Source organism: Cynocephalus volans, chromosome 6 (assembly GCF_027409185.1).
Source record: "Cynocephalus volans isolate mCynVol1 chromosome 6, mCynVol1.pri, whole genome shotgun sequence".
Classification (NCBI taxonomy): Eukaryota; Metazoa; Chordata; class Mammalia; order Dermoptera; family Cynocephalidae; genus Cynocephalus; species Cynocephalus volans.
The window spans coordinates 21,664,472-21,688,882 of NC_084465.1; the positions used below are offsets into that span (position 1 = coordinate 21,664,472).

Here is a 24,411-nt window from a genome sequence, read left to right on the forward strand (position 1 = left end):
TCATTAATCTCCCCACCTAGGGAGAGCATTAATCCATTCATGAGGGATCTGCCCCCATGGCTCAAAGAGCTTCCAGCACTGCTACATTAGGGATCAGATTTCCACATGAGTTTTGGTGGGGACAACACATCCAAACTCTATCATGCACCTACTACCCGACTTAAAAAGAATCAGCACTTTAGGGATCCTCATGTGCCCCTCTTCAGTCCCTCTCTGTCTCCTTTTAAATGTCTCCAAATAACCACTAGCCTGAATTTTAGGATACTTGAATTATTCTCTTTCTTTTCTTTGTAGTTTTACCACCATGGTATGCATCCCTAAATAATACATTTTTAAATTTTGCCTTTGAAAAACTTTACATAATAATACTGTGTGCATTCTGTGATTAGCTTCTTTCACACACCATTATGCTTTTGAGAGTCATCTATGTTTATGTGAATAACTGTAGTTTATAATGATTGATGAAGTACAGGGGTTTCCAACATTTCTTGAGATTATAGTTCAGATGGGATAAATGTCTAACTTCTTATTCAATTGGCGCCATTTTCTTTTAAAAAGTCTATAAATAGTTTGTGATAAAATGAATAAATAAATAAAAGGGATTTGCTTTTTTATGGAAGTTATTTTTCTCACATTTATTTTTAAAGAAAGAACACATCTGCCAAACCCATTAAATACAGATTGCAGAGGAATAATTCCATGACAGTTTCCTAAGATAAACTAAAATCTAGTTATTTGGTCACAAACAGGACTAAATTTGCACCAACCCACCTACCCCACCCTATTAAAACAATAAGCTTGCTCAGATACAAACATTCACTTTTTAATTTATCGATGTTGACAAAGGGTAGGTATGGAAAGAGAGGGTTGGTAGAGAAGATATATATTGCTCCTCACCTGGCTACTTGAGTTAAACTTTGGTTAAAATGAAGAAAAGGAGTAAGAGCAATGTTAAAGTGGCTGGTAAGATAATGAAAATAAAATAACCAAACATTTCTCTCTTCCCATCCTTATTTAAGATCAACTGGTATAAAATGTGGCTAACAGAGATGAGCCCAATTACAACCTGTGTTTTCATAATGTTACCTTTTCTTCACCCCCACCCTAGGGTTATGTGTCTAATAAACCTTAAATGAATATGATCCTTAATGAACTTAGGTTTTTTTAATGTTGTCAGTCAAAAGAAAAGTTTGCTTTGAGGCTATTTTCTGTTGTATTTATGAAGGGTCATCATGGAAAGATTCATATTATCTTTTGATTCTATTTTTCCATGAACTTTTTGAAGTATCCTGATATTAAAGGACAATCTTGCTTTAATGTGCATAGTAGATGTGGATAATAAACTTTGGGCTTATTCAATTTTTTTGAAAGTAAAATCATGGAAAAACAATTCAGACCCAGGTGTCTATGGATGACCACACTACAGGCTGCCAGTTCTTTTCCTTTCATAGAGGTCTGCACCTGCATATATAACCAACACCTGCTCAGAGCAGGGTACAGGGAGATTCCTGTATTTCCACTGGCTGATTTGGATGCATTACATCTGACCACAGGTATATATAAACAAGCAAATTCTTCTCATATCCAGACAGTTCATCTCTTAGAAACAAATTTCCATTTCCATCTTCAAATGTCAATAATATGAACTCATTTTAGATACATCTTATTTTAGATGGACCCAATTTAAATTAATCTAGAGTGATCTGGAAATTCAAGTCTTATCCCCAAATTTGAAATATTTGTACAATATGGTACAAAAGTCCATCATCATTTCACATGATTGAGCTTCAAATCAGAGGACCACTATCACATTGGTAAACAGCTGACAAAAAAAATGAAGTGATTGCAAATATGAAAACAAGATATCCTTAAGTGGAGATTATAAACCTGTGACTAATTACAGGGAATCCCTATAAGGGAAAGTGGTATTCCAGACATGCCGACAGAAATGGAAGATGGCATGTGGGTGCCACTAATTCCAGTCACATATCCCGTGTCAGCTGAGTGGATCCTTAACCTCCTCTTTAGACAGACAGTGCTTAATGTGGAGAAATTCATGGGTAATGGATTTTTGTAACAGGCCTTTTATGATCTTTCCCTCCCCGCAAAGTGCCCGCTGGAGCTTTTCTACTTCCACTCTCATTTTTCTTAATTGGAAAAAGATTTACTCATCATCTCCTCCTTTCCAGTCCTCCTTTCCACCCGAATGGCACAGCCTCCCGTCTTTCCCCCCTCTAGTGGCCCTCATCTCTTGCTATGACCTTGGGGCATTGCTTCTAACACTGCTAGTGAAAGAAGTGACTGTTATTCTAACAAGAAAGCATGGTGGGGGGTGATTCCTACCTCCCTCACTCCAGAGCTGTCACACAAACTTATGTACCGTCCAGTCGGCTCATCTCTACCCTCTGTGTGCTAGAATTGCAGAGTTTTGTTTACAAGTGGGAGCGAGTAGAAAGACAAGCCTTGAGTGGAGACAGGAAATGGAAAATGAAGGGCCAAATCCTGGATGTTTGGCTCTCTGGAAAGAACATTTATCCTTGCAGGGGACTTGGCGGCCAACCACCGCAAATAGATCCAACCTCCCTACTGTTGGGAAAGGAAGTGAAGGAGTCTGCTCTGCTTTTGGTGGGTCATCTTCCTAAATCAGTGGAAACCTTACCTAAGACAGGGCCCGCTCAGTGTGGAGGGAGAAAAGCAGACATCTATGAGTATTTGTTGTGATTTGGTAAAAAGCCAGTCTGACCAAAGCAAACCAAATAAAACCATGCTCAAAGACTCCCTTTGAGTAAATAGAAGACTTATAAAGATGTAAATATTTTAACAGATAGGATGATACTAAATAACTAAGCACCCACATTTATGTGTGCTAATTGAGTTAGCATCACCAACAGCTTAATACGCAGAGGACGAGGGCTCTAGAAGAGGGAGGCATGGGCATTAGAGACATTCTTGAACTTAAATGACTCTAGGGTACCTGTCCTGTACCAGCAGATTTCTATTCCAACAAGGGATAGGATTTTTACCCTAATCTATTGGTGAGATTATTAACCAATGAGGCTTATACTGTCTTCTGACTACCAACCAATGCAATCTCTAATTCCTTAAAATTGTTACCTAGTAGAGGAGGAACTGTTTCATTAATGGAGATAACTGACTTTACTCTAAAAATTACAGTTACAAATGACAAAGTTACAGCACTGGCATTGGCTTATGGGTTTCTAACCTTGTGTACATTCCTTTCCCCAACCAAGCCACAGATCCATGTGGAACTTAGACTTTAAGGGGAGGATAGTTCAATTCAGAAGGGACATCAGAGTAGTGAGCTCTGAGCAGCAAAGGGGGCTGCATGAGGGGCCTAAATTCTGAGGAGGAGGTGGGGGGCGATGTGCCAGCTATCGGGGCAGAGTCTTAATTTGGGGAGGTGGGCTGCTGGTTGGTACTGGTTGCTGCTCTGACATGAAAACTGACACCAGGTGGCTGGTGTAGTCCGTTCAACAGATACTACTTAAGCATTTACTCTGTTCAAGCCACTGGGGGTGGAAACCAAGATGAATTAACCCCCTGAAAGGAATTTATAATCTGGCAGGGAAGCTAAGACGTGTGAGAATGTCATAGTAGGCAGAATGTGGTAAATATTATAGGAAACTCATAAAGTGATTTAAAGTTTAGAGGAGGAAGAAGACAATTCTTTCTAAAGGATCAGAGAAGGCTTCATGGAGAAAGTGGTATTTGAGCTGGGTCTTTTAGGATGGCTAGGATTGGGAGCTGGGGGGATGGAAGAGAACCTTCCCACATGCAGAGAGCTCGAATAGCAAGGTTGCAGAGTCAGGAAATATGGCCATGGAAAAGCAAACAATTCAGTCTGGCTAGGGCTTGGAAGGCACGAAGGGCATTAGTGAAGCTCCAGTTGTGCTTGGCGCATTCAGTAGGAATGCCAGATGCAACTGGGAAGAGCAGGCCGACCATTTGGCGAAGCTTAAGGAGAGGGCTTCTTCCAAAGGCCAGGGCCTCATGGAAAGGAGGCCTTAAAGGGCAGCACATGCGGAGGATTTTCTAGTTTCAGTCTCCACTCCAGGTGTTTCATCTCACTCTGCAGCTTTCCCCAAGAAATAAAAGAAATTAGGGCCAGCTACCCAATATCAAGGGCTCCATAAATCTTAGCTGCAAGAGGGGACTTCAGTTCAGCAAATCCTACAATCATTTAGAACAGTAGCTCTGTGGAGGATCCCTCAAGTGCAATAAGCTGTGCCTTTCCATTTTTCAGAATGGAATTTCTGTCCTTTTTTATTCTTGCCACCTTCATGCACTCGCTTTGTCCACACAGATTTAAATGGGATTTTCACTTATTCTGCTTCCGAATCTGAGGCTGAGATCCACTGCTGTGGCAATTTGGTGAGATGGTAGGATCACAGATTAATAGAACTAGGAGGAATTTTTGAGGTTATTTTGAATTCAAGCTCCACATTTTATACAAGGTAATCTGGGGTCTAAGAGGTGAAATGACTCATAATGGTTATTACAGAATCAGTACTGACTCAGGTCTTTAAGTTCCCATGCCTGTTTTCTTTTTAATACAGAAGCATTTTTAGGGTGTTCTGTAGATTAACAAAGAGCTTTAGTTATCTAAGCCAGGGATTGGCAAACTATGGTCTGTGAGCCAAATCCAGCCCACTCCCTGTTTTTGTAAATAAAGTTTTATGAGAACACAACCATGCCCATATCATCAAGAGCCATTTTTACACTTTGATGCCAGAGCTGAGTAATTATGACAGAAATTGTATGTCTCATAAATTAAAAAATCTATGCTATCTGGCCCTTTACAAAAACGTTTGCTGATCTCTGATCTAAGCCAATAGTTTCTAAACATTTTTTTTATAGTGTACTCCTATCAATTGAAAAAATTCAGCATGCACTACTAACATTTATATATACATATATGTGTATAGATGTATTTATACATACGTGTATATTTACTTATTTACAAATTATCTATATGTAGTGCTATTTAAATGTTTACAGACATTAAAAAACGAACAAATGTAAAAGGATCGAATGATAATGAAACAAAACTATATTTAATGTGTAATTTGACTTAATGTTCATAAAACATTATTTCTGAGAAATCTTGGCATTGAGATCAGTAATTTGGAGGTCTGGCTTTAAGCTCGGTTTATTTTGGTATTTAGTTCTAAATGACAGTTATGGCTTAATTTTTTTAAAAAAAGTCCCTAAAAGATATGTAGATACAGATGGAAGAAACACATCATTGGCTCGGCGTGTTGAAGCACGATACTAGTCTATTAAATCTCCCCCACTGATCGTGCACAGATTTTTGATTCAATTTGCCTACAAAATTTATGTCTGTCCTAATGTCAATCACTTGTTCATTCAAAGTGTAAATGAATGAACATTTTAGGTGTTTTAGTTTTACATTTTTAAGAAAAATCTTCAAAATCTACTGAAATGCTTCACTTGGGAGATTTTTAAATAGATGAGAAAAAGTTATTTCCGAGGTGAAGTATAAAGGTATAATAGTCTTGGTAGGTTACATGTTTACGTCTTTTTTCGCAACAAAATCACAAAAAATGGGGCCATTTTCCAAAAGCTCCCTTCACTGCATGAGTTTCTTCTGAAAAGCAGTTACATTCCCCCTCTCTGTCTCTTTCCCTGGGTTTGCATTATTAGTGTTACCTGCTGCTGGCAGCTTCTGTAGAAATCCTGTACAGGTCTGTATCATGAAGTACAGGTCTATATCATGAAGGTTAGTTTAGTTTAAACTAGGTAAGCTATCTCATCCCTAAATCACTTCCCCTGTTACAAACAGACTGCCCTGAGTTACAGTGTGCTGAGAAGTGAAGGCCGAGCAAAGGCCCTGTGGGTCCCCCCTCTTGGGGGGTGCAATTCATGCCCTTTCCTAGGACCAGTCATGCATGGTCAGAAATATAGAATACAGGAAGGTGCTGGAGCCAGAAAGCATAGCAGACATTAGTAAAGCTTTATTTCTTTCTCTTTTAACTTCGTTTTTTGCTCTCTTGCCTTCTTTTCTCTGATTGTGCTTCTATTTAGATGGTCTTCCCTCCTCTCCATTTTTACCTAGAGCTACCTTGTCTAACCTCAAGCCCAGCTCAAATCCTACACTCTCCAACCATGGAAGTCAACTGTAAGGAATTCTCTCCCTACTATGAAATCTGTGTTGTGTTGTTCCAGATACTTATCACATATCACTTTGTTGTTGTTCTTTGTGTATCATTCTATTTCCCATATTATGTCATGTTTCTTGAAAGCAAGAGTCAAGTTTTGTACATTTTTAGTGCCCCACCCCAGTGTGCCTTGCACAAAGTAGGTATTTAATAAGTATTTTGAATAATTGCATTCAAGAAAGGCATATGGCATTAAAACACCAAGCACAATGGCAATTATGAAGGATAATTAACACATCTCTGAATATGAGGTGAACTGTCTAAATTCATATGGATTTATCTGAATCAGAACATGGAAAGAACAAGTAGGCCAACATGAAGCCATTGAAAAGTTTTAGTGTCAAATACAGGACCATAATGCTTCCCAAAAGGACAGATCCATGAAATGAGACTCAGTTCCACGTATAGGGAAAGACCGACAATTCCATAACTAGGTTTATGAGTATTTGTTGAACTTTATCTTCTCTAACCAACAGAGGTGGGAGGCCACCTTCAAAGCCAAAGCACCCATGTGCACACATGTACACGCATGCGCATTCATTCAGAAGCTCTGTGGGTGGCCAGATGAAGCAGGAACACCGGCTATGCGCACGGCCATGTTGCATGGGCTGTGAGGCTTGCTTGGTTACGAGTTCCAGAAGCCGAAGCCTGACCACCAAGGGAAGAAAGATCTGTCAGGTTTCAATGTCATTACTACGAAGTGATGGAACAGAATCATATGAAACCAACCTAGGAGTAATAGTGCTAGCTTCAAAGCTAGGCTTGGAGATAGAAAAAGTTACGAAAAAAATACAGGAGGTGGAACCCCAGCACTTCCCATTTCTTTTGATTCCTTCCTACCAACAGTTGTAAGCAGTTACTAGCCATAAACTATTTTTTGCCTTGGTAGGAACCTGGTATATTTTGCTCATTGATACAGAAGGCAAAAGTTTTAATGCATTTAGTGTAAATTTTTTCTCATTCTTGTGCTATTTTCGCCATAGATGGCATTATGTTGCAACTTGATACAGAGAATCCCATTGAGTTCAGAGCTGGAAAATGTACGTTTGCCTTGTAAGAACCAAATAGTTAAAGACAAGAAAGATATCGACTTTTGAACCTAGTCAATAATCAGAGGCTAAAGGCAAACTTAGTCAACTGGTGTTTTCCACTCAGATTATGAACTCTGGCCTGCTTCAAGAGACTGTGTGTGCATGTGTGTGTATGTGTGTGCATGTCCCATCAGCTGCCTCTTTTGTTGTCACATGATTGACCTTGGCTTGGCTCACAGAGCAGAAGTTCTATATTTTCCCACCACTCTGGTGCATGCCCCTTTTCCTCCTCCTGCATCATCTTCCCTTGCAAATTTCTTACATCCTTCTATATTCTCTCTCTTCTCACTATCAAGTCTAGTGTTGATTTTGGCCTCTTGCAATGTCTGTGGAAGTAAAAAATAATTAAGTACACATATGTAAACTAAGCACGTTTGATTTAGCCAGTCCTTTAGAAATATTTTCATGTGCTCCAGCCAAAACTAGTTCTGTAATTCAAGGGAGAAGTCATAAAAATAGCCAAAAATAGCAATTCCACCATATCATGGGCTGTCTTGTCACTTTTCCATTCAATTTCAGAGTTAGGTTTATAAATTAGTTTAACCTACTTTGTAGTTGATCTAAACTCACCTTGAAATATATCTTTGTGGGGCCAGTGATTTTGTTTAGTTCTAGACATCTTAACCACTTGTCCAGTTGATCAAAATATCAAAAGACCAATTCAATTTGGTTATTACATACCTCAGAACACTTTATTGACTATATTCGGTATGTTTGATCCAGGCATTAGTAGCCATAACTCCAAAGTGACATCATGTCATGGGCTTGTGCTCTCTAGGAGCTATACTTGGGACAGTATCCAGTGGCCCTTTATACATTCCATCTCATTTGACCTCATAGCGAGCTTTGATGCTGTGGATCAGAACTCCCTTTTTGACATTCTCTGCCCATTTATTTTGTAGTTTCTTTTGTGTCTTTTATTGGGTTTCTTTCTCAACTCTTTTCTTCTCTTACTCAGCATACTCTCCCTGGGTCATGTCATCTATGCCTATAACTTGTTTTTCAATTTTAAAATGATGATTCTCTAATTTATTTTCCTAGCTCGGTCTGCTGTCCTGAATTTCTAAATGATCTTTCTTCCTTGGTAATGAAATATCCAGTAAGTAAACTGAGAGTAATGAGTTACTCAAGACACCTGATTAATTCATGAGTCTTCCAAAATTCAAAGCTTCTCTCCATGCTTGTATTGCACTCTCGTATCCTCTTATTTTTGAAGATGGGTTGTCTTTAACTTTTTTTTTTTTTAATTTCTTGGTCATATCATCCTATCCTCACTACATACAGCAATTTCACAATTTCAAGATGTGTAGTTGGCTTAATATTACAAGAAAATTCAAATAAAGAGGCATTTATTAACTAAACTAAATGTCAAGGGATGAATAACTTGCAGGGATACAGAGAAAACATTAAAAATATAACTTCATTACTTATGACTTTGAAATGGATACACTGTTTTCAACTACTTGGCAGAGTATTTCACTCCTTACATGCATGGAAAATAAAATTTAAACAATACCCATGTGTCTAGAAGTTGATTTTGGTTGAAAGCACAATTCTCTACTGTTGGGTTTAAAACAACTGAACTGAACTGGAGAAGAAACCTGTCTAACCTGTTTCATATATATACGGTATTTTCTTTAAAGGTTTCAAAATGTCAGAAAGAAAAAGTGCCTGGCGCTTGAGGGAGCCAGATAGTACAACAGAGTATGCATTCAGAGCAGCGGTTCTCAAGGTTATCAACCTTGGCTGTACGTTGGAATCACCTGAGGGAGCTCTTAAAAATCCTGATGCCTGGGCTGTGCCCCAGACCAATTAAATCAGAACTGCTCTGGGTATGATCCAGGCATTAGAACTCTTTAAAGCTCCCCAAGTGATTCCAGTCTGCAGCCAGGTTGAGAAACACTGATTCATAATGAGAGGCTTAGGAACAGTTCAGGCCAGATGCAGTTATGTTAAAAAGCAGTGTCGACTCATTCAGAAAATAGACCTAGAGAGAGCAGTCACAGGCAAGCATTTAGTGATCATAGCAAAAGAGATGAGTAGTTTGTCCTTATGACCCTAGATGGCAGGCTCTGAAAATTTATTTTTTTAACTGAGGTCTATAAATATTTATGAGCAAAAGTAGGTGTTACTTAATATTTTTATGCAGATAATTTTTTAAAAAACTTATTAAACACTGGTTAAATGTACCAAGTGATATATCCCTTGTTCTCTCCACAGTCAAACTTGACCAAATTTGACACCACCTTCACTCATCGCCTGGTGACCGAGAGGATTTAATTTATAACCTCAACCTCCTGTAATGATAAGAACATCAGATAACCCTAAATTCCTGTCTTTTCCCATCAAGGATAAACTGTGTCAGGCTGATATTCTTAAAGCTCAGCTAAAGATCTGTGAAGGAAAAAAAAAAAAATGATTCCTACAGTCTATTTTACAGAATTAGAACTGTAAAAAGAGAGAAAACTAAGTCGGGAGCCAGCCAAACCAGCAAGGTACCTGCCAAACCACACCTTCTCCTCAATCAGCAAAAATATCATCCACCGCCTGACTCCCCTTACCTCACCAATAGGAGCTCGATTCATTCCCTTATTAGGACACTGGCAGCCGCAAGACAGACTGCTGGTGTCAGAGGGCCCAGAAGTGGCTTCCACAACATGTGCAGTTCATCAGAAATGAAAAGGGGGTAATAGGCACGGGAGGAGGTGACTGGAAAAATTAATTCTCCTCACTGTATGGAGGAGAATCCATTGTGGGTAGGCCACAATTATGGTTTTGAAAAACAAAAATTTTTTTAAAGGCCAAACCAAAAAATCATAATCTGAATTTTTTTTTAAAAAAATGCATTTTTAGGAAGGGTGTTCTTGAAACTTAGAAATGCAGTCAAGGAAATTTTAATTTGAATGCAACTAGGGAGTTGCATATATAATCCTTAAGCACCTAGTCTTAACTTTTAAGAAAGGCTGGGTTTGGGTGTTCTGCATTGGTCTGTCCCAGTTCTAGGATGTAGAATATACCCCTGAATCTAGAAGTGTGATATGCTTTTTTTTTCTTTTTTTTTTTTAAACCTGGAGCAAAATTAAAGCTCTATTTGCTCTTCTGTCTTTCTGCTCCAGGGCTACTTCTCTAGGACTAGTCCTGGTTTACCACCTTCTTCCTCTTCTCACATGGTCCTGCCACTCAAGCCAGGCTTTTTTCTATGATATTGGTGCAACTAGGAGTAGCTTCCAAATCAAAATGAGATGTCTCCCTGTTATGCTCTGTGTCAGCAGGGCTGTCTTGTTAATCCCGTCCTGTTTAGTGGCTAAGCTGTTTTCAGAGCCAACTCATGAACTCAGGTCCATCCAAGCAATAACAGATTACTAAACATTTTCATCACGTACATGATCTAATTTGATCTTCATAATATTGGTGAGATGGGCACTATTATCATTTCTATTTTACAGTTGAGGAAATAGGCTTGGAAAGGCTGGGCAAGTTGTATTCAGAGCCAGGACATCACTATAATTTTAGGCTTTTCTGACTGGTGCTCTCTCCTGTCTCCAAGATGCCCTTGTGTTGTGGTGTTCTGCTCACATAGGGAGCTCTGAAGCTTTCCGAAGAGAATTCAAGTCCTCCAGTTCCCCTAGGGACCTCTAAACAAAGGGTGCCGGAGCTCCTGAGAGGCTGTAGGAAGCCCCAGGAAGCACCTCTCCCCCCACTCCCCGGGGGTTGGGCTGCTGCTAGTCACGAACAACTAACTCTGCTAAATTTTACTCCTTGTGGAAGTTGTATGTTTACTGTTTCTAAGGGTAAAAAGCCAAATACAACAGTCATTGTCTATTTAAAAATAAACAGTAACATTGATGATTTAAAAAAAAAAAAGAAAAGAGGAATGTACAAAACCGGCCAACCTTGACTTTGAATGAGTGATTCAAACAAATTGTTTAAAAGGACGGGGAAGCATATTTAATGGTGATAACTCCCATTTGCACAGTGTTTCTTAGGTGCCAGGCAGATGCATCTCCTCTCATCCTTATAATAACAATGAATAGGCATGATTGTTCTTATTGATCTAAATGAGCAAACCTGGCACAAAGAAGTCAAATCACTTGCCCAGGATTTTTTACATAGTATTATTATTTTGTTTTTGGTCTCAGGAGGCTATACCTTTAGTCAAGGAGAGTCTTAACACAGCAGACCATCCTCATGGGAAGCCTGATTCCTCTTGTTATATGTTTGCTGTCCTCCATTCCAAGGAGATCAGAGTCCCCGACTCCACACATAGTCTCTTTAGGCAAGTGACTTCTACATGGAAGGTCAATAAACCTTGTTTTCCTGGATAAACTGCTGAGGGAAGCAGCGTGTGTTTCCCGGTGTCCTTCATGGTCCACACATAGCGTTTTGACTATCACCTGGCTGACCCCAAAGTCTGGGCTCCTTGCACTACGACATACAACATTTCTTTCCAGGTCTCAGTTCTCTGACTTTGACAGGGAAGGATTTACAAGTTAAGATATGGAAAAGTTCAAAATTATGCAAGGAATTTATTTTCTTTTCATTAGCATATGAGTCATGTGATATTTATAATAATGAAATTAGAGGAGTTGCTAGTTTCATGGAAGTCCACATCACCTACTGGGGGAAGAGGTACACTCATTTCCTCTTTTTAGGGACCCCTTAACTCGTATTTAGTTCCTGGGATGGTTATTTAAGCTGAAGAGTCATGAGAAGTCCAAGACTCTTCCCAGATTCTTCTCATCCATCCCCTCTAGCCCTGTTCTTTCAGGAGGAGAAGCTTGCTCATCAAACAGGATCTGATGTAATAATACAATTGTTGCCAGATCCACCCCCTCAAAGACCAGAGGTTAGAGCCTTGAAAGCACACACAGGGAACAGCAACGTTAAACGTTAAGCTGGAAAGAGCACAGGAGCCAGTCATTACTCACACCCAGGCAGGGAGGAAGTGGGCAAGTGACCTAACTTGTCTGGCCTCATTTTTCTCATCCTTAAAATGGAAGTGATAGTACTTAACTCACACTGGTGTTGTAAGGATTAAATAAACTAGTATTTGCAAAGTACTTAGAACAGTGCTTGGCATATAAGTACTAGAGGGTACTTCAAAAAGTCCATGGAAAGACTGCATTATCTTTTAATTCCATTTTTCCACGAGCTTTTTGAAGTACCTTCGTATATGAGTGTTAACTATTTTTGTGATTTTATTATTATCATCATCACCATCATCAGCACAGTGGAAATAGATTCTGTGCTTATAGGTCTTCCAGAGCATGCTGTTGTTTCCAAACAAGAAGGGGGGAATTGAGCAGAAAGATTTTTCTAACTCGAGGACCTCAAACTCCTTTTCATTGAAAATATTAAACACCAGAGGAGGCTGAGAAATGCAGAATAAATATAAGGGAAAATTCTTATCTCCTGTTTGTACTTCCTTGTTCCTCCTCTGTTGATTACTTTTTCTCTTTTTTTGGTGGTGGGGGGGGAGGTGGAAGGGGGTAGGGGAGAGCTGTGGCTAAAAATGTCCAATAAATGGAATGCCTTTCATCTCTTATTTGCTCTATCTCTTTCTTAATCCATGTCACTTCTCATTAAAATGTAGAAGGAAATTTATCATCAGAGAGCTTTATCTTCCCATGCCAGAAAAGGCATGTGTCCTAGTGGAAGTGGATAATCCCTTTTTCTGTTCTCTGGGGCTGGCTTAATACCCAGACTTCGTGGAGAATTGATGAATCAGAGCCCGATGCGGGGACGTTGGTCTGACTCTCACCCGAATGATCGTAGACGGGTTTTCAACCCACCAGGGAGAGATCTGGCTGTCCCTGCTGCTGCCCAACACCCATTAGCCAGCTGGCATTTTAAATGTACTCAATAATTATCCCACCTATCCCTTATGAATTAAGCTATGAAATGTCCTGTTAAAGTTTTTAAATCTTTCAGTACTTGTCATGCATTGAATTGTACACTCCAAAAAAAACGGTATGTTGACAACCTGACCCCTGCTACCTCAGAATGTGACCGTATTTGAAAACAGGGCCCATACAGAGGTAATCAAGTTAAAATAAAGTCATTAGGGTGGGTTCTAATCCAATATGACTGGTGTTTTTATAAAAGGGAGAAATTTGGACACAGAGACAGACCCCACAGAGGGTAACTATGTGAAGAGCTTCAGAAGGAACCAGCCCTCCTTATTATTTATTTATTTTTTTAAAGATTTCATTTTTGTAGAGCAGTTGTAGGTTCACGACACAATTGAGAGGAAGGTGCAGAGATCTCCCGAATGCACCTGCTTCCACAGACGCACAGCCTCCCCATTATCGCCGTCCCCTGCCAGAGTGGCCCATTTGTTACAATTATAGTGACATGTCGTTATCACCCACAGCCCACAGATTATATTGGGGTTCACTCTTGGTGTTGTACATTCTATGGGCTTGGACAAATGTACCATGACATGTATCCACCATTATAATATCCTACAGAGTATTTTCATTGCCTTAAAAATCCTCTGTGTTCTGCTTATTTCATCCCAGCCTCCCCCTTACCCTCTCTGGCTACCACTGATCTTTCTACTGTCTCCATAGCTTTGCCTTTTCCAGAATCTCACATCACCCAGTATGTAGCCCTTTCAGACTGGCTTCTTTCACTTAGTAATATGCATTTAAGTTTCCTCCATGCCTTTTCATGAGTTGACAGCTTGTTTCTTCTCAGTGCTGAATAACATTCCATTGTCTGGATGTACCACAGCTTATTCACCCACTCATTCCTCCATTCACCCATTGAAGGATAACCTGCCTGTTATTTTAAGCCACCCCACATATGGTACTTTGTTAAGGCAGCCCTAGGTAACTAATACAGTACTCAATTTAAGAACCGAATGGTTGTAATAAACATTTTTCAACAATTTCTAGCATCTTCTACTATTTATTCAGGTGAGTGGTTCATTACATTGAACCAGCAACCTATATGATTTATGAAGATGCCTTCTGTTGTAACGTGAATTTATCCTCTCCTATGCTCAGTTTTTACTTTTGCTGTGTTCCTTTTGTCCTCTGGTATCTGCGGATATTGGTTGGAGATTTACCTTTGGCTCTGAGGTGAGCTCATAAATCCTAAGCCTTCTTAGGCTCCCAGGGGTAGCCAGATCACAGAGCCACTCCATTCTCTGAGGGTTAGGGGTGTTTTACATGGTCTCCCTCCCAGCCCCCGAATCTTCAGATCCAAGAGGGATGGACTCACAATAATTCCCTGGATCAAACTAAATGTCTGAGTAAGATCAGACATTTAAACATTTACAAAGGTACTTCAAAAAGTTCGTGGAAAAATAGAATTAAAAGATAATAAGAATCTTTCCATGAACTTTTTGAAGACTTCCTTGTATACAGAGAAGAAAAAAGTGAAGAAAACTGTTTCCCATGATACTAACTTATATAGACCCGGGGCAAGACTGTTTCCCTTGGGGTGGATAGAGACTGTACATACTTCCCGGCTGCCCTTTACTCAGTGAGGTTAGAAGGAAAGCCCCTGCCTGTGCTTGGGTCTAGGGAGCCTTTTTGCGATCAGGAAGTATTCACTTCTCAGAAAGCTAACCAATATCAGAATACTGTTTTCACAGTAAACTTCTCCAGGATGCAAGAGGTTTGCCCAATTTGTGAAGACCTCAGCAAATTTTAAAATGTAGATGTAATGGCCAGGCTTGTCACATTTAATTCTAGAAAGTCTATCTACTCGAATTATTGTTGAATTGTGTCCCCCCTCCCCCCCCCAAATATGTTGAAGTCCTGACCCCAGTACCTCAGGATGTGACCTTATTTAGAAATAGGGTCTTTGCAGGTATAATCAAGTTAAGATGAGGTCATTAGAATGGGCCCTAATCCAATATGACTTTGTGCCCTTTGGACATAAACACAGACATGTGCAGAGGGAAGACCATGTGAAGAGACATAGAGAGAAGGCCATGTGAAATGGTGGAGGCACTGGAGCGATGCTGCCACAGCCAGGGAACACCTTGGGCTGCCAGAAGCTGAAAGAAGCAAGGCAGGACCCTCCTCTGTGGGTTTCAGAGGGAGCACGGCCCACTGACACTTTGATTTCAGACTTCTCGCCTCCAGAACTGGGAGACAATGAGTTTCTGTTGTTCTGAGCCACTCAGCTTGGAGGATTTTGCTATGGCAGCCTTAGGAAACTAATACAACTCATCATAGTCACTCATGCTTTTGTGATGACCTGGAAGCTCCCTCAGATTCATCTTCTACACATCCAGTTCATGCCCATGATTGTCATTGTTAATCTCCTACCACCTCTCCTTTTACGAGCATTTGCTAAGCACCAGGCACTGTGCTAACCCCTTTACATATGTTTTCCTCTTTTTGTAGATGAATAAACTGAGAAACTCAGAGAGATTAAGTAACAAGCTTAAGGACACATGGTTAATAAAATGATAGGACAAGGATTTGAATCCAAGCTTATCTGGATTTCAAAGTCAATATTCTTAATTTACACTCTCCTTACCTTTCAAGGGTACTTAAAGATCAGTGGCGTATGCTAGCAAAAAAAATTCTTACTTAAACTACATCCTGATTTTTCTGGCAAAATATAGAATTACTACTTTTGGTAGTTTGCCAAAAAAGTCAGTTTTTAGCAAGTTTCCTTTAACATCAGAGTTAGCCAAAGTATAGCAGTACAGTTTCTCATTTTAAGCAGTAAGTAAATGAAACAACTAAAACCTGAGATGAAGAGTTCTGATTTTCCTAGAAGTAGAAGGATGTTTTAATGAATGACTGCCAATCACAAGCCGAATTCCCTTGCTTTTTGCCCCAGCATCAGTCACTTCGTCGGCATAAGATATCACACCATATCTCTTCCGGGGTCTTTAGCAAGGCGAGGGCTCAGAAGGAAGGGAAAGGGAGGAACTGTTACACTGATTACATATCCACTGTGGTTGGTGCACTTCTTTGCGTAGCTGTTCCTTTCATTTTCACTAAGCCTGTAAGGCAGATAGTATACATTTTTTACAGATGGAACAATTTAGGCACAGTGAAATTAAGCGATCTGCTCAAGGTCACAAACTTAACAATGAGTGTGATCCAAATTCAGATATGGGAGTCAGGATACAGGGCCCTGGTTTCTCATCTGTCAAGAATGTGCCCATTTAGTGTTTTGAGGGCTGGGCCTGGGAATAGGAGGAGCACGGAGACTCTCCCCAGCTGTAGGGCTGCCTCACACCAGAAAAGCTACATGCCGGTTAGCAGAGGTGAGCAATTGACTTGTCTTTCAAGCCACCCCTTCTGCATCAAAGCTCCAGGGTACCTAAACACCCCCATCCTCAACTTATTCATTAAAAAGTTGTGTGATCACAGTCTTTGTCAATTAAATTCTTAGGCACATCATACAACTGTATTAAATATCTGTGGAAACTATCCACAGAGAAGCTACCACTGTCATGGAATCAGCTTAAAGCTAGGTTTTAAAAATTGCTTAAATTTCGTGCATTTTATGCATTTTTCTCTGGAAACTATGCAGGGCAGTGATGAGCTGTGGCCTTTGGTGAGGTATTGCTGAGCTGTGTATAGCATGCTTTCACTCTTTAAAGAGCAAAAGTGGTGGATTTATTTCCTTCTCTGTGGAGTGAATATCACCGTTTTTTATTTTATTTTATTTTCCCTCTGTTCATACAAACTGAAAGGTAGAGTGATTTGAGGAATGGAGTTCTAGAAAGATGAGTGTAGACATTCCTTGTAAGGATTAGCAAGCAGTCACAGAAAGGTAGAGAAAGATACAGAGAGCTAACGTAGCAGGAAGAGCTAGCCTGTAAGGGGCAAATGTCTAGAGTGGGTTAGACCCTAAAGAAGAGTTCAGCAGGACTTGTAAGAAGCATTTGTTCTAATTAATGTCCATGGGAGATGAAGTTTAGAAGCAGTTATAAAGGAAAAGTGAAAGATGAATGAGAAAAGTACCATATTTTATCTAGAAGTTTATTGTTTTAAACCCTTCTTAATAAAATTATCTCTTTACTGGTTAGTTTTGTTTAACATTAGTTGCTTTTAATAAAAAGTGCTATTAAAAACAGTGGAAATTAGTGTTTATAAATCTATAGGGTCAGAGCAGATAACATCCGGCAAAGCACACTCCTTCACAAATTGGCTCATGACTTAAAAACCCAACGACCACCTAGTTGCTTCCGTGATTTTAAAGCCAGAAAAAGTATTTAAGGGCAGAGAGGCCAGAATGACCTGGCTGAGCTTCTTAAATAAAAACCTAGTTATAAAATCACAAACAAATGTCATTCTGAGATTTTCATTTATGAAGTTGCATCGTATTACACCATGTTCAGGGATCCTTTCCCATAAACAACAAATGGTCCCTCCAAGCTGTTCCTCTGATATTAAAATTTAATTGGGAAAAATAAGGCTATTAACAGTAATGTGCGCTTATTTTGTACATAATATCTTTCTGTTTACTTTAATGCACGTTATTATACTGGATGTCCTTGCTAACCCTTTGAGTTAGGAAGAGCAGGCATTCGCGTCTCCATCTTATAGCCATGCTGCAGTGAGTGGAAGCTGAAGTTCTGGAGATCATAGTGCTGATTACTGAGGGAGCTAGACCAGAACCCTGACCCTCTGGCTCCCATCCAAAAACCTTTCCTTAAACCTCCAGGCTGACCGCTATAGCCGGCAGCCTGGGTGGTCACCAGTTAGCGAAGCTTCCTCAGCTGTTCTGAAGGCAGGAACCAGAGATACCAAGGTCATGTGATATGTTCAGTGGTTTTCAAACTTCAATTTGTGACCCATTTGCAGCTTCTGAAATCTGTTTAGTGAGTCATGAGCAACATTTTTAAATGAAATAGTAGAGAAAATATCAGAAGACATTGTACACAGCAAGTGTGAGCACTGTTTTGCAAAATTTTTGTTTCAAGTATATATATATTGTAGTGTACAGGTATTGGGTCATAAAGTGAAATGTATTTCTTTTGGAGGGTCACAGGAATAAAAGGAAATGGAAAACACAGATGTAGATAATGCTAATCACGTAGCTGTACTGCTCTGACCACGGCCACAGCCCTAAATGGATCTGGGGGTGTGTGTGTACTGGGTGGTGAGTGTAGGGGGAGGATGGAAGAAGGATTTCTGCAGTGGGTGGGAGGTTAGAAGATAAGATAACCTTGAGGCCAGAACCTGTGCTTTGTCCTTTTTTTGTGTGTGCTTGGTACCCAGTACAGCAGCACCAACTAGCACAGGAAACCCTCAATGAATATTTGTTGAATGAATGAGTGGAAATGAGTGAGGTTTACAGATTTGTAAAGACCCCTCTTAAAAATCCAGTTAGGTTTGAAATGAATCCAGGGAGCATGACATTTATGAAAAGCTTGTTTCCAAGGCCTTCATTTGTAAATTGGCTTTTGGAACTTCAAACACCATTACACACGGTAGTTGGGATCTCAGGCCAGCCCACAGCCACCTTTCTAAACCCAAGATATGTACAGTGAACTGAAGCTGCAGTTCTACGGGAAAACACATCCTCACTGGTCCAGTTAGGAATGCCAGGGGCAAACCAGCCTCCAGAGGACAGAGGAACTCCTTCCCTTCGCCCCACTCCTCTTGCCACTGCTAGCCCTGCCTCTGCAAAGCCATTTCTGACGGGCTGAAAGGGATATGAGAAGTACATACAGTGAGGACTCTTTTCAAGGATGAATAGGTCAGAGGACAGGAGAAGGAAAGAGGAAAGCAGTGCAAATAGCATGAACACAGAGGAGAGAAAGGCTGGTGGCCACCAGGAACCTAGCTAGTGTGAAATGGCCAAGTGGCCATTCATAGAGAAGACACACACAGAAAGTGGAGACCACCTCTATAAAGGTTTGGTATAATCACCACTGCCTGAGCGATATTATTTTATATTATTATTTATAGCATGCCCAGTACATGCAAAGCACCATTACCCATTTCTCTGCCATTCTTTCTTATTTTTTATCCATGAATTAATAGCAATTTTACCCTTAACCAGATAAGAGGTCCAGAAAATTCAATCATTTAAAACCATGCCTTTGAACCCAAAAGTGAACAAAAACAGTTTGTTATACAAACCAAGAGTCTCAATGCATATATCCTCTTTACTTTGCAAGAGGGAAGGCCTCTGTGTTCCTCTGTCTAGGCTATTGATTTACGATTTGAACTCAATTCTAACAAATGGCGTTTCCTGATATCCTTTGCTACAGCAAAATAAATAGTGGGACTGCTAGAGGAAAGTGCATTAACAGCAATTAGAAGAGATAAAAAAGTCAATAAGAAGACAAGACATCCATTTTTGGATGAGAGTCATATGATCTGAGGTATCACTGTTTTACAGCATGATTAAAAAACTTACGTTCATAACGACAACTCTTAGCAATTGGAAAGTCTCTCAAATGTATTGTAATATCTATTTTAAAGAAGGCAAAGAGATAGCCACCATTAAAAAATATATATATATTTTTAATGAAATTTAGCATGCTGGAAAATTGGAATGCTACATTCCTGGATCACACTGGATAAACCAGTTATTCCTATATTTTTAGAAATCTGAATATTTCTGTGTGCATTTCTTCTGTCATTTCTGCAGAATCTTATAAAATTATGCCAATCATTTGTTCATTTATCTGGAATGTTTTTAATTTGGTTCCCTTAGAAAACATGGGATGAATGAAATAATTTCCTATGTTTCCCTGATTCCATGGTTTTAAAATTTATATAACATATTTGCTACAAAATGTGACACAAGGTCACAACATTTAACTTTCATCCTCAGGATATATAAAAGCATCTTCCTTATAAAGAAGTGTAACTCAATAGACTAAAACATAAATATTTACAGGAAATCCAAAATCCTGACTCAAGTAAACTTCATTAGGGCTTTGGGAAAATGCTAAAAGTAGCAGTGAAAATATGAAGCTGCAAGTGACAGAACCTCAGTGATCTTACTAGGAACAAATTAAACACACCTTGAAACTTAAAGAACTGAATAGCTATTCACACCTGCTCCTGAAAATAACATGGCCCTTGTGCAGATCTTGGCATTCAGGAATTTTAATGTACCTCATTTAAAAAAAAAAATCACTGCCGGTCTTGCTCAGTAGGTGATGAAAATGGGATAAATTATCTGATGGAAATGCAAAGGAATTTAGAATTCATTTTGTTGGGCACCTGCTGCAGCATTTCACCTAACACTTCTTGCAAAGCAAAAGGTACAGAGGCTTTGTGTGTTCAAATGACTCAAATAAAATGTGTAAACTTAGATGAACCGAGTTTGATTTATTTAATAATAGGAAACAAAGAATTTTTTTTTAGCGTTGGCACCATTCTGGATGCTGAAGATTCAAACATTCAAAAAAATTTCTGGCCTCCAGTGAATTACCATCTATTGCAGGGAAGACAAGCATGTTCACCATGAACTTGAGTACGAGGCTAACAATGAAAGGATGGACAAAAGTAATTAGGGTGGAGAGAAGAGAGGAACTGAGGAAGGCTTATGGCGGGAGGTAGCAATTCACTAGGGCTGTGAAGGATAGGAAGGAAGCCAGAGGCAGATGAAGACAGCTGCGCCATTCCCCGTGCAGGGAACACAGTGAGCCAGTGGCAGGACGTGGCTTGCACATGATAAGTTTGGGGAGCAACGAGTGATCTAATTTGGCTGGAGCAGGGAAGGTCAGAATAGGAAGAAACATTAAAGGCAAATTGTATACAGCTTTGAATGTTGTATTAAGGAGACTGGGCTCTATCCTCAAAAGTGGGGGTGGTGAGGGGTTGGATCCAAAAGGCGAGAGAGACTAAGGCCAGGGACCAGATAGCAGGCAATTACGATCGCCCAGGTGGAGATAATAACTGTTGAAATTCAGGAAATGACAGAGTGGAGAAGAGGGAGACACAGAGAAAGTAAATTAATAGAAGAACAGGCATGATAGAATGGAAAAAAAGTCAGGACCAAGAGCTGAGAGAAAGAGAGAGGGAAAGACAGACAGATGGACAGACAGAGGGCTCTTTCCCTAGCATTTCAGGCTCTATTGCTGACCAGTTGTGTGGCCCTGGGCAAGCCCTTCACTTCCTGTGTGCCTCAGTTTCCTCATCTGAAATGAAGGCATTAAACAAGAGCAGTGGTTTCTGAACTGTTCCAGGGAGCCCTTGGATCCCAAGGAAGTTTTGGTGGACAGGGTGGGGGGTGGGGTGGAGGAGGGATGAGGAATGAGCAGGGGTGAGCCATGGGCTGTCACTGGAGAGTGTAGTGGGATGAGAAGTTCTAGACCCCAAACCTTCTATTTAACCAGAACATTTCCTTTATGTAATAGAATTCCTTGTAAGAAAATTTGATTTGAAAAAAGTGTGATAAGCACTGGACCACACAGATAACCTCTGAAGTTCCTTTTGAGCTCTGGCACTTGAGCGATCACACTTGCAGAAACAGTTATTCAAGAGATCTGCTAATATAATGGACATGGGTCTCGTTTTTAGGACCCCGTTGAGTTCCTCTGTTTATTTGATTAACTGTTGCACAAATGCTGGAGCAACTGGAACAACAATTGTCATGCTGAATCAGTGCCAAAACTTTCAAAACTGGAAAAGATTTACTGAAAGGCCATTTGGTGTTCTTACTCTTGTGTGATACCTTTTCCCAAGATCCAGGAAGTTATTCAAAGCTCATAAATGCCAGTGTGAAAGGGCTGTGGCCTGGGAGTACAAAGACATGGTTTTGCTGCTGATGGTGTCTGACTTTGGGTAAGCTGAGTTACCCTTCTGTGTTCCATTTCCCCACATATAGAACAAGAGCGTGGCACCAAACCAGCTTAGAGGCCCCTTCTAGCATCAGCATTCCAGAAGTTCATGATCCTAAAACCTTGGAGCCTGTTATCAGAACAATTCCATGATCAATAGCATATGCTCAAAGTCTTGTTCTGTCACAGTCAGATGGCCAGTATATTGAGGGCTCTGGGTTGTTTACTTTAAGGATTGGGCAATGTCTGGTTTAGCCCAAATCTCTGAGTCCTGCAAATGGATCATTCTGAACAGAGGGCTCAGTTCTAAATTAACAGCAGATCTTCAGAAACACAATGCTTTGTGGATGGGTATTTGGAATAGGGAAATCCATGCCTAGGTATAAACCCCTGTAAATTGCCTACATACCACCATGAAAAAAAAAAAAAAAATGAGGAAAACCAGCAAATCAGAACCACCATGAAGTTGAGACCAGAGTTTCATACAGGTCTGAAACTTACACACTCCCTGCCTTCCTTTCCCTCCTGGTGTCTCTTCTTCCCTCCCACAACTTCTTTTTCTTTCTTTCTTTCTTTCTTTTATTAAACAACAATTCATTTGTTTAAGAAGAAGGACAAGAAAAAGTTAGAGGCGAAGTGAGCACTCACTGGGAGAGAGCGGCCAGGCTGCGTCTTCCATGAGATCCGGATCCACCGCCGAGCATGTCGCAGCTGGGAAGGGGCTGCAGGGTTCTGGAGGTGCCAGACCCTGCCAGGCTCAGGACGCGGGCTGGGCCCACGGAGGGGCCATATTATCTGTGGCTGAAATGCAGTGTGCAGGATGCTGGGGTGTTCTCCCTTTGTGTTAACACTTTGGTCTGTCCCTGTGACGAAAGTCTGGGCTCTTCCTCAGCCAAATCTACTCCTCCCCACCCTTTCCCTCCGTATGGGATCATCAGAGAGCCGATTGTTATTTTTTACTGTAATCTCTCTAATAGAAGCCCATCATGTTTAGATTTTAAAGGGCACAGATGGCTTAGAGATTTCCAGAAGGTCATTGCTGGGTATTAGGAGCCAGGATCCACAGTAGCTTTCCTGATGGAAACTTTATATGCTCAATACAAATAATTATTCCAAGTTAGGTAACCCGTCAAAGGGAAACACTGGTGTAAATGCTCAGCCTTTTGGAAAATAGTTGATCATGGTATTACATGCATATGCAACCCAATTCTGACAAGATCAACAGAAATCAGCCCACCAAAAAGTTCATCCAGGGGCAGTTCTCAAGCCCTCATTCCAAGCTCTGTTCTCAATTAGCATTGCTGTAGGTGGCTTCCAAAGCAAACAGTTCCCACTGAGAAATCAAATCTGAGAAACTCCTCTTATCCTTTTTATCCAGGGAAAGATGCATGACATAAAAATGCAAACCAAATGCAAAGGGTGAAGAGAGACAGCCTGCTCAGTGATGGGCTGGACTTCATGGGCTCCGAGAACGAGGGTAGCCTCCCTCCTGGGAACATGTTGAAACCGCGGCCCATCTGCACCCATGGCACTCTGGTGGTGATCTCCTCAAGCCGGGCAAGGAAGCCTGGTCAGTAACAGCTTGGAAAGTAACCAAATTCCAGCCCCTGAAGAGGGGGTGGTGTTGATTCTATCTGGAGATGACACCCCATCTCCCCTTGAGTTATGAACACGTTTCTTCATCTCGAATGAGTAATGAACAGATTGATGCCCAGGTACTGAGTGACTTTTGGGCTTTCTGTCAAATGAGTAGAAAAACACAGATGTCCACAAAGTAGGGTCAAGATTATTCTTTTGGTAAGTAGCAGAAGGAATCAACTTCACATATTAAGAGCTCCTGAGATCTGCAGCTTCATATCACAGACACATTGAAACAGAGATTTAAATAACTCTCCTGATGTCATGGAGCTGAACTGCATCAACTGCTCATGCTCAACCTAAAGATGTTTAATACAGTTAGGTTAAATGCTCTCTTCAACTGGCTAGAAAGTTTTGGTTGTTTTCCTTTTTAAATACTATGCTGTTATCAAGATCAGAGTTTATAGAGTAAATATGGTTTAATGAACTTCAGAGTTATATCCATATATCATGAGGTATATACACTTAAATATCCCTCTGATTACATACACCATCATTCAATTAAAGTGCATAAGGCCCTCATAAAAATAGAGATGTGTCTGCCTTCACACAAGAGGACTTCCGTACTCACTGATTTGAGTTTATTGCTCTAGAGCTGAGATAAAAACAAGTATTGAAGCATCTTGCTGCTCTTCTTTCTACCACACTTTTCCCATTTAAGTTTTCCTCTTCAATTACTTTTTAAAAATTCAGTAGTTTGCTGTGATAGGCAGAATAACCTTTCCCCTCAAGATGTCTATGTCCTAATCTCCAG

General features: G+C 40.3%; 1 protein-coding gene across 7 annotated transcripts in view; it reads right to left on the minus strand.

Moving 5' to 3' along the window:
* The window catches only part of CALD1 (caldesmon 1), a 172,773-nt gene that overhangs the window by 41,477 nt on the left and 106,885 nt on the right, over nt 1-24,411 (minus strand). Inside the window, exon 1 of one of the 7 annotated variants that reach the window (XM_063100522.1) lies at nt 22,668-22,847. The exons of the other annotated variants lie outside the window; for them this stretch is intronic. Within the exon in view, the coding sequence (XP_062956592.1) occupies nt 22,668-22,723 (56 nt within the window). The 5' untranslated portion in view covers nt 22,724-22,847. Of the gene's footprint in view, nt 1-22,667; nt 22,848-24,411 lie in introns of those variants that run through there. 7 annotated transcript variants of the gene reach the window in all.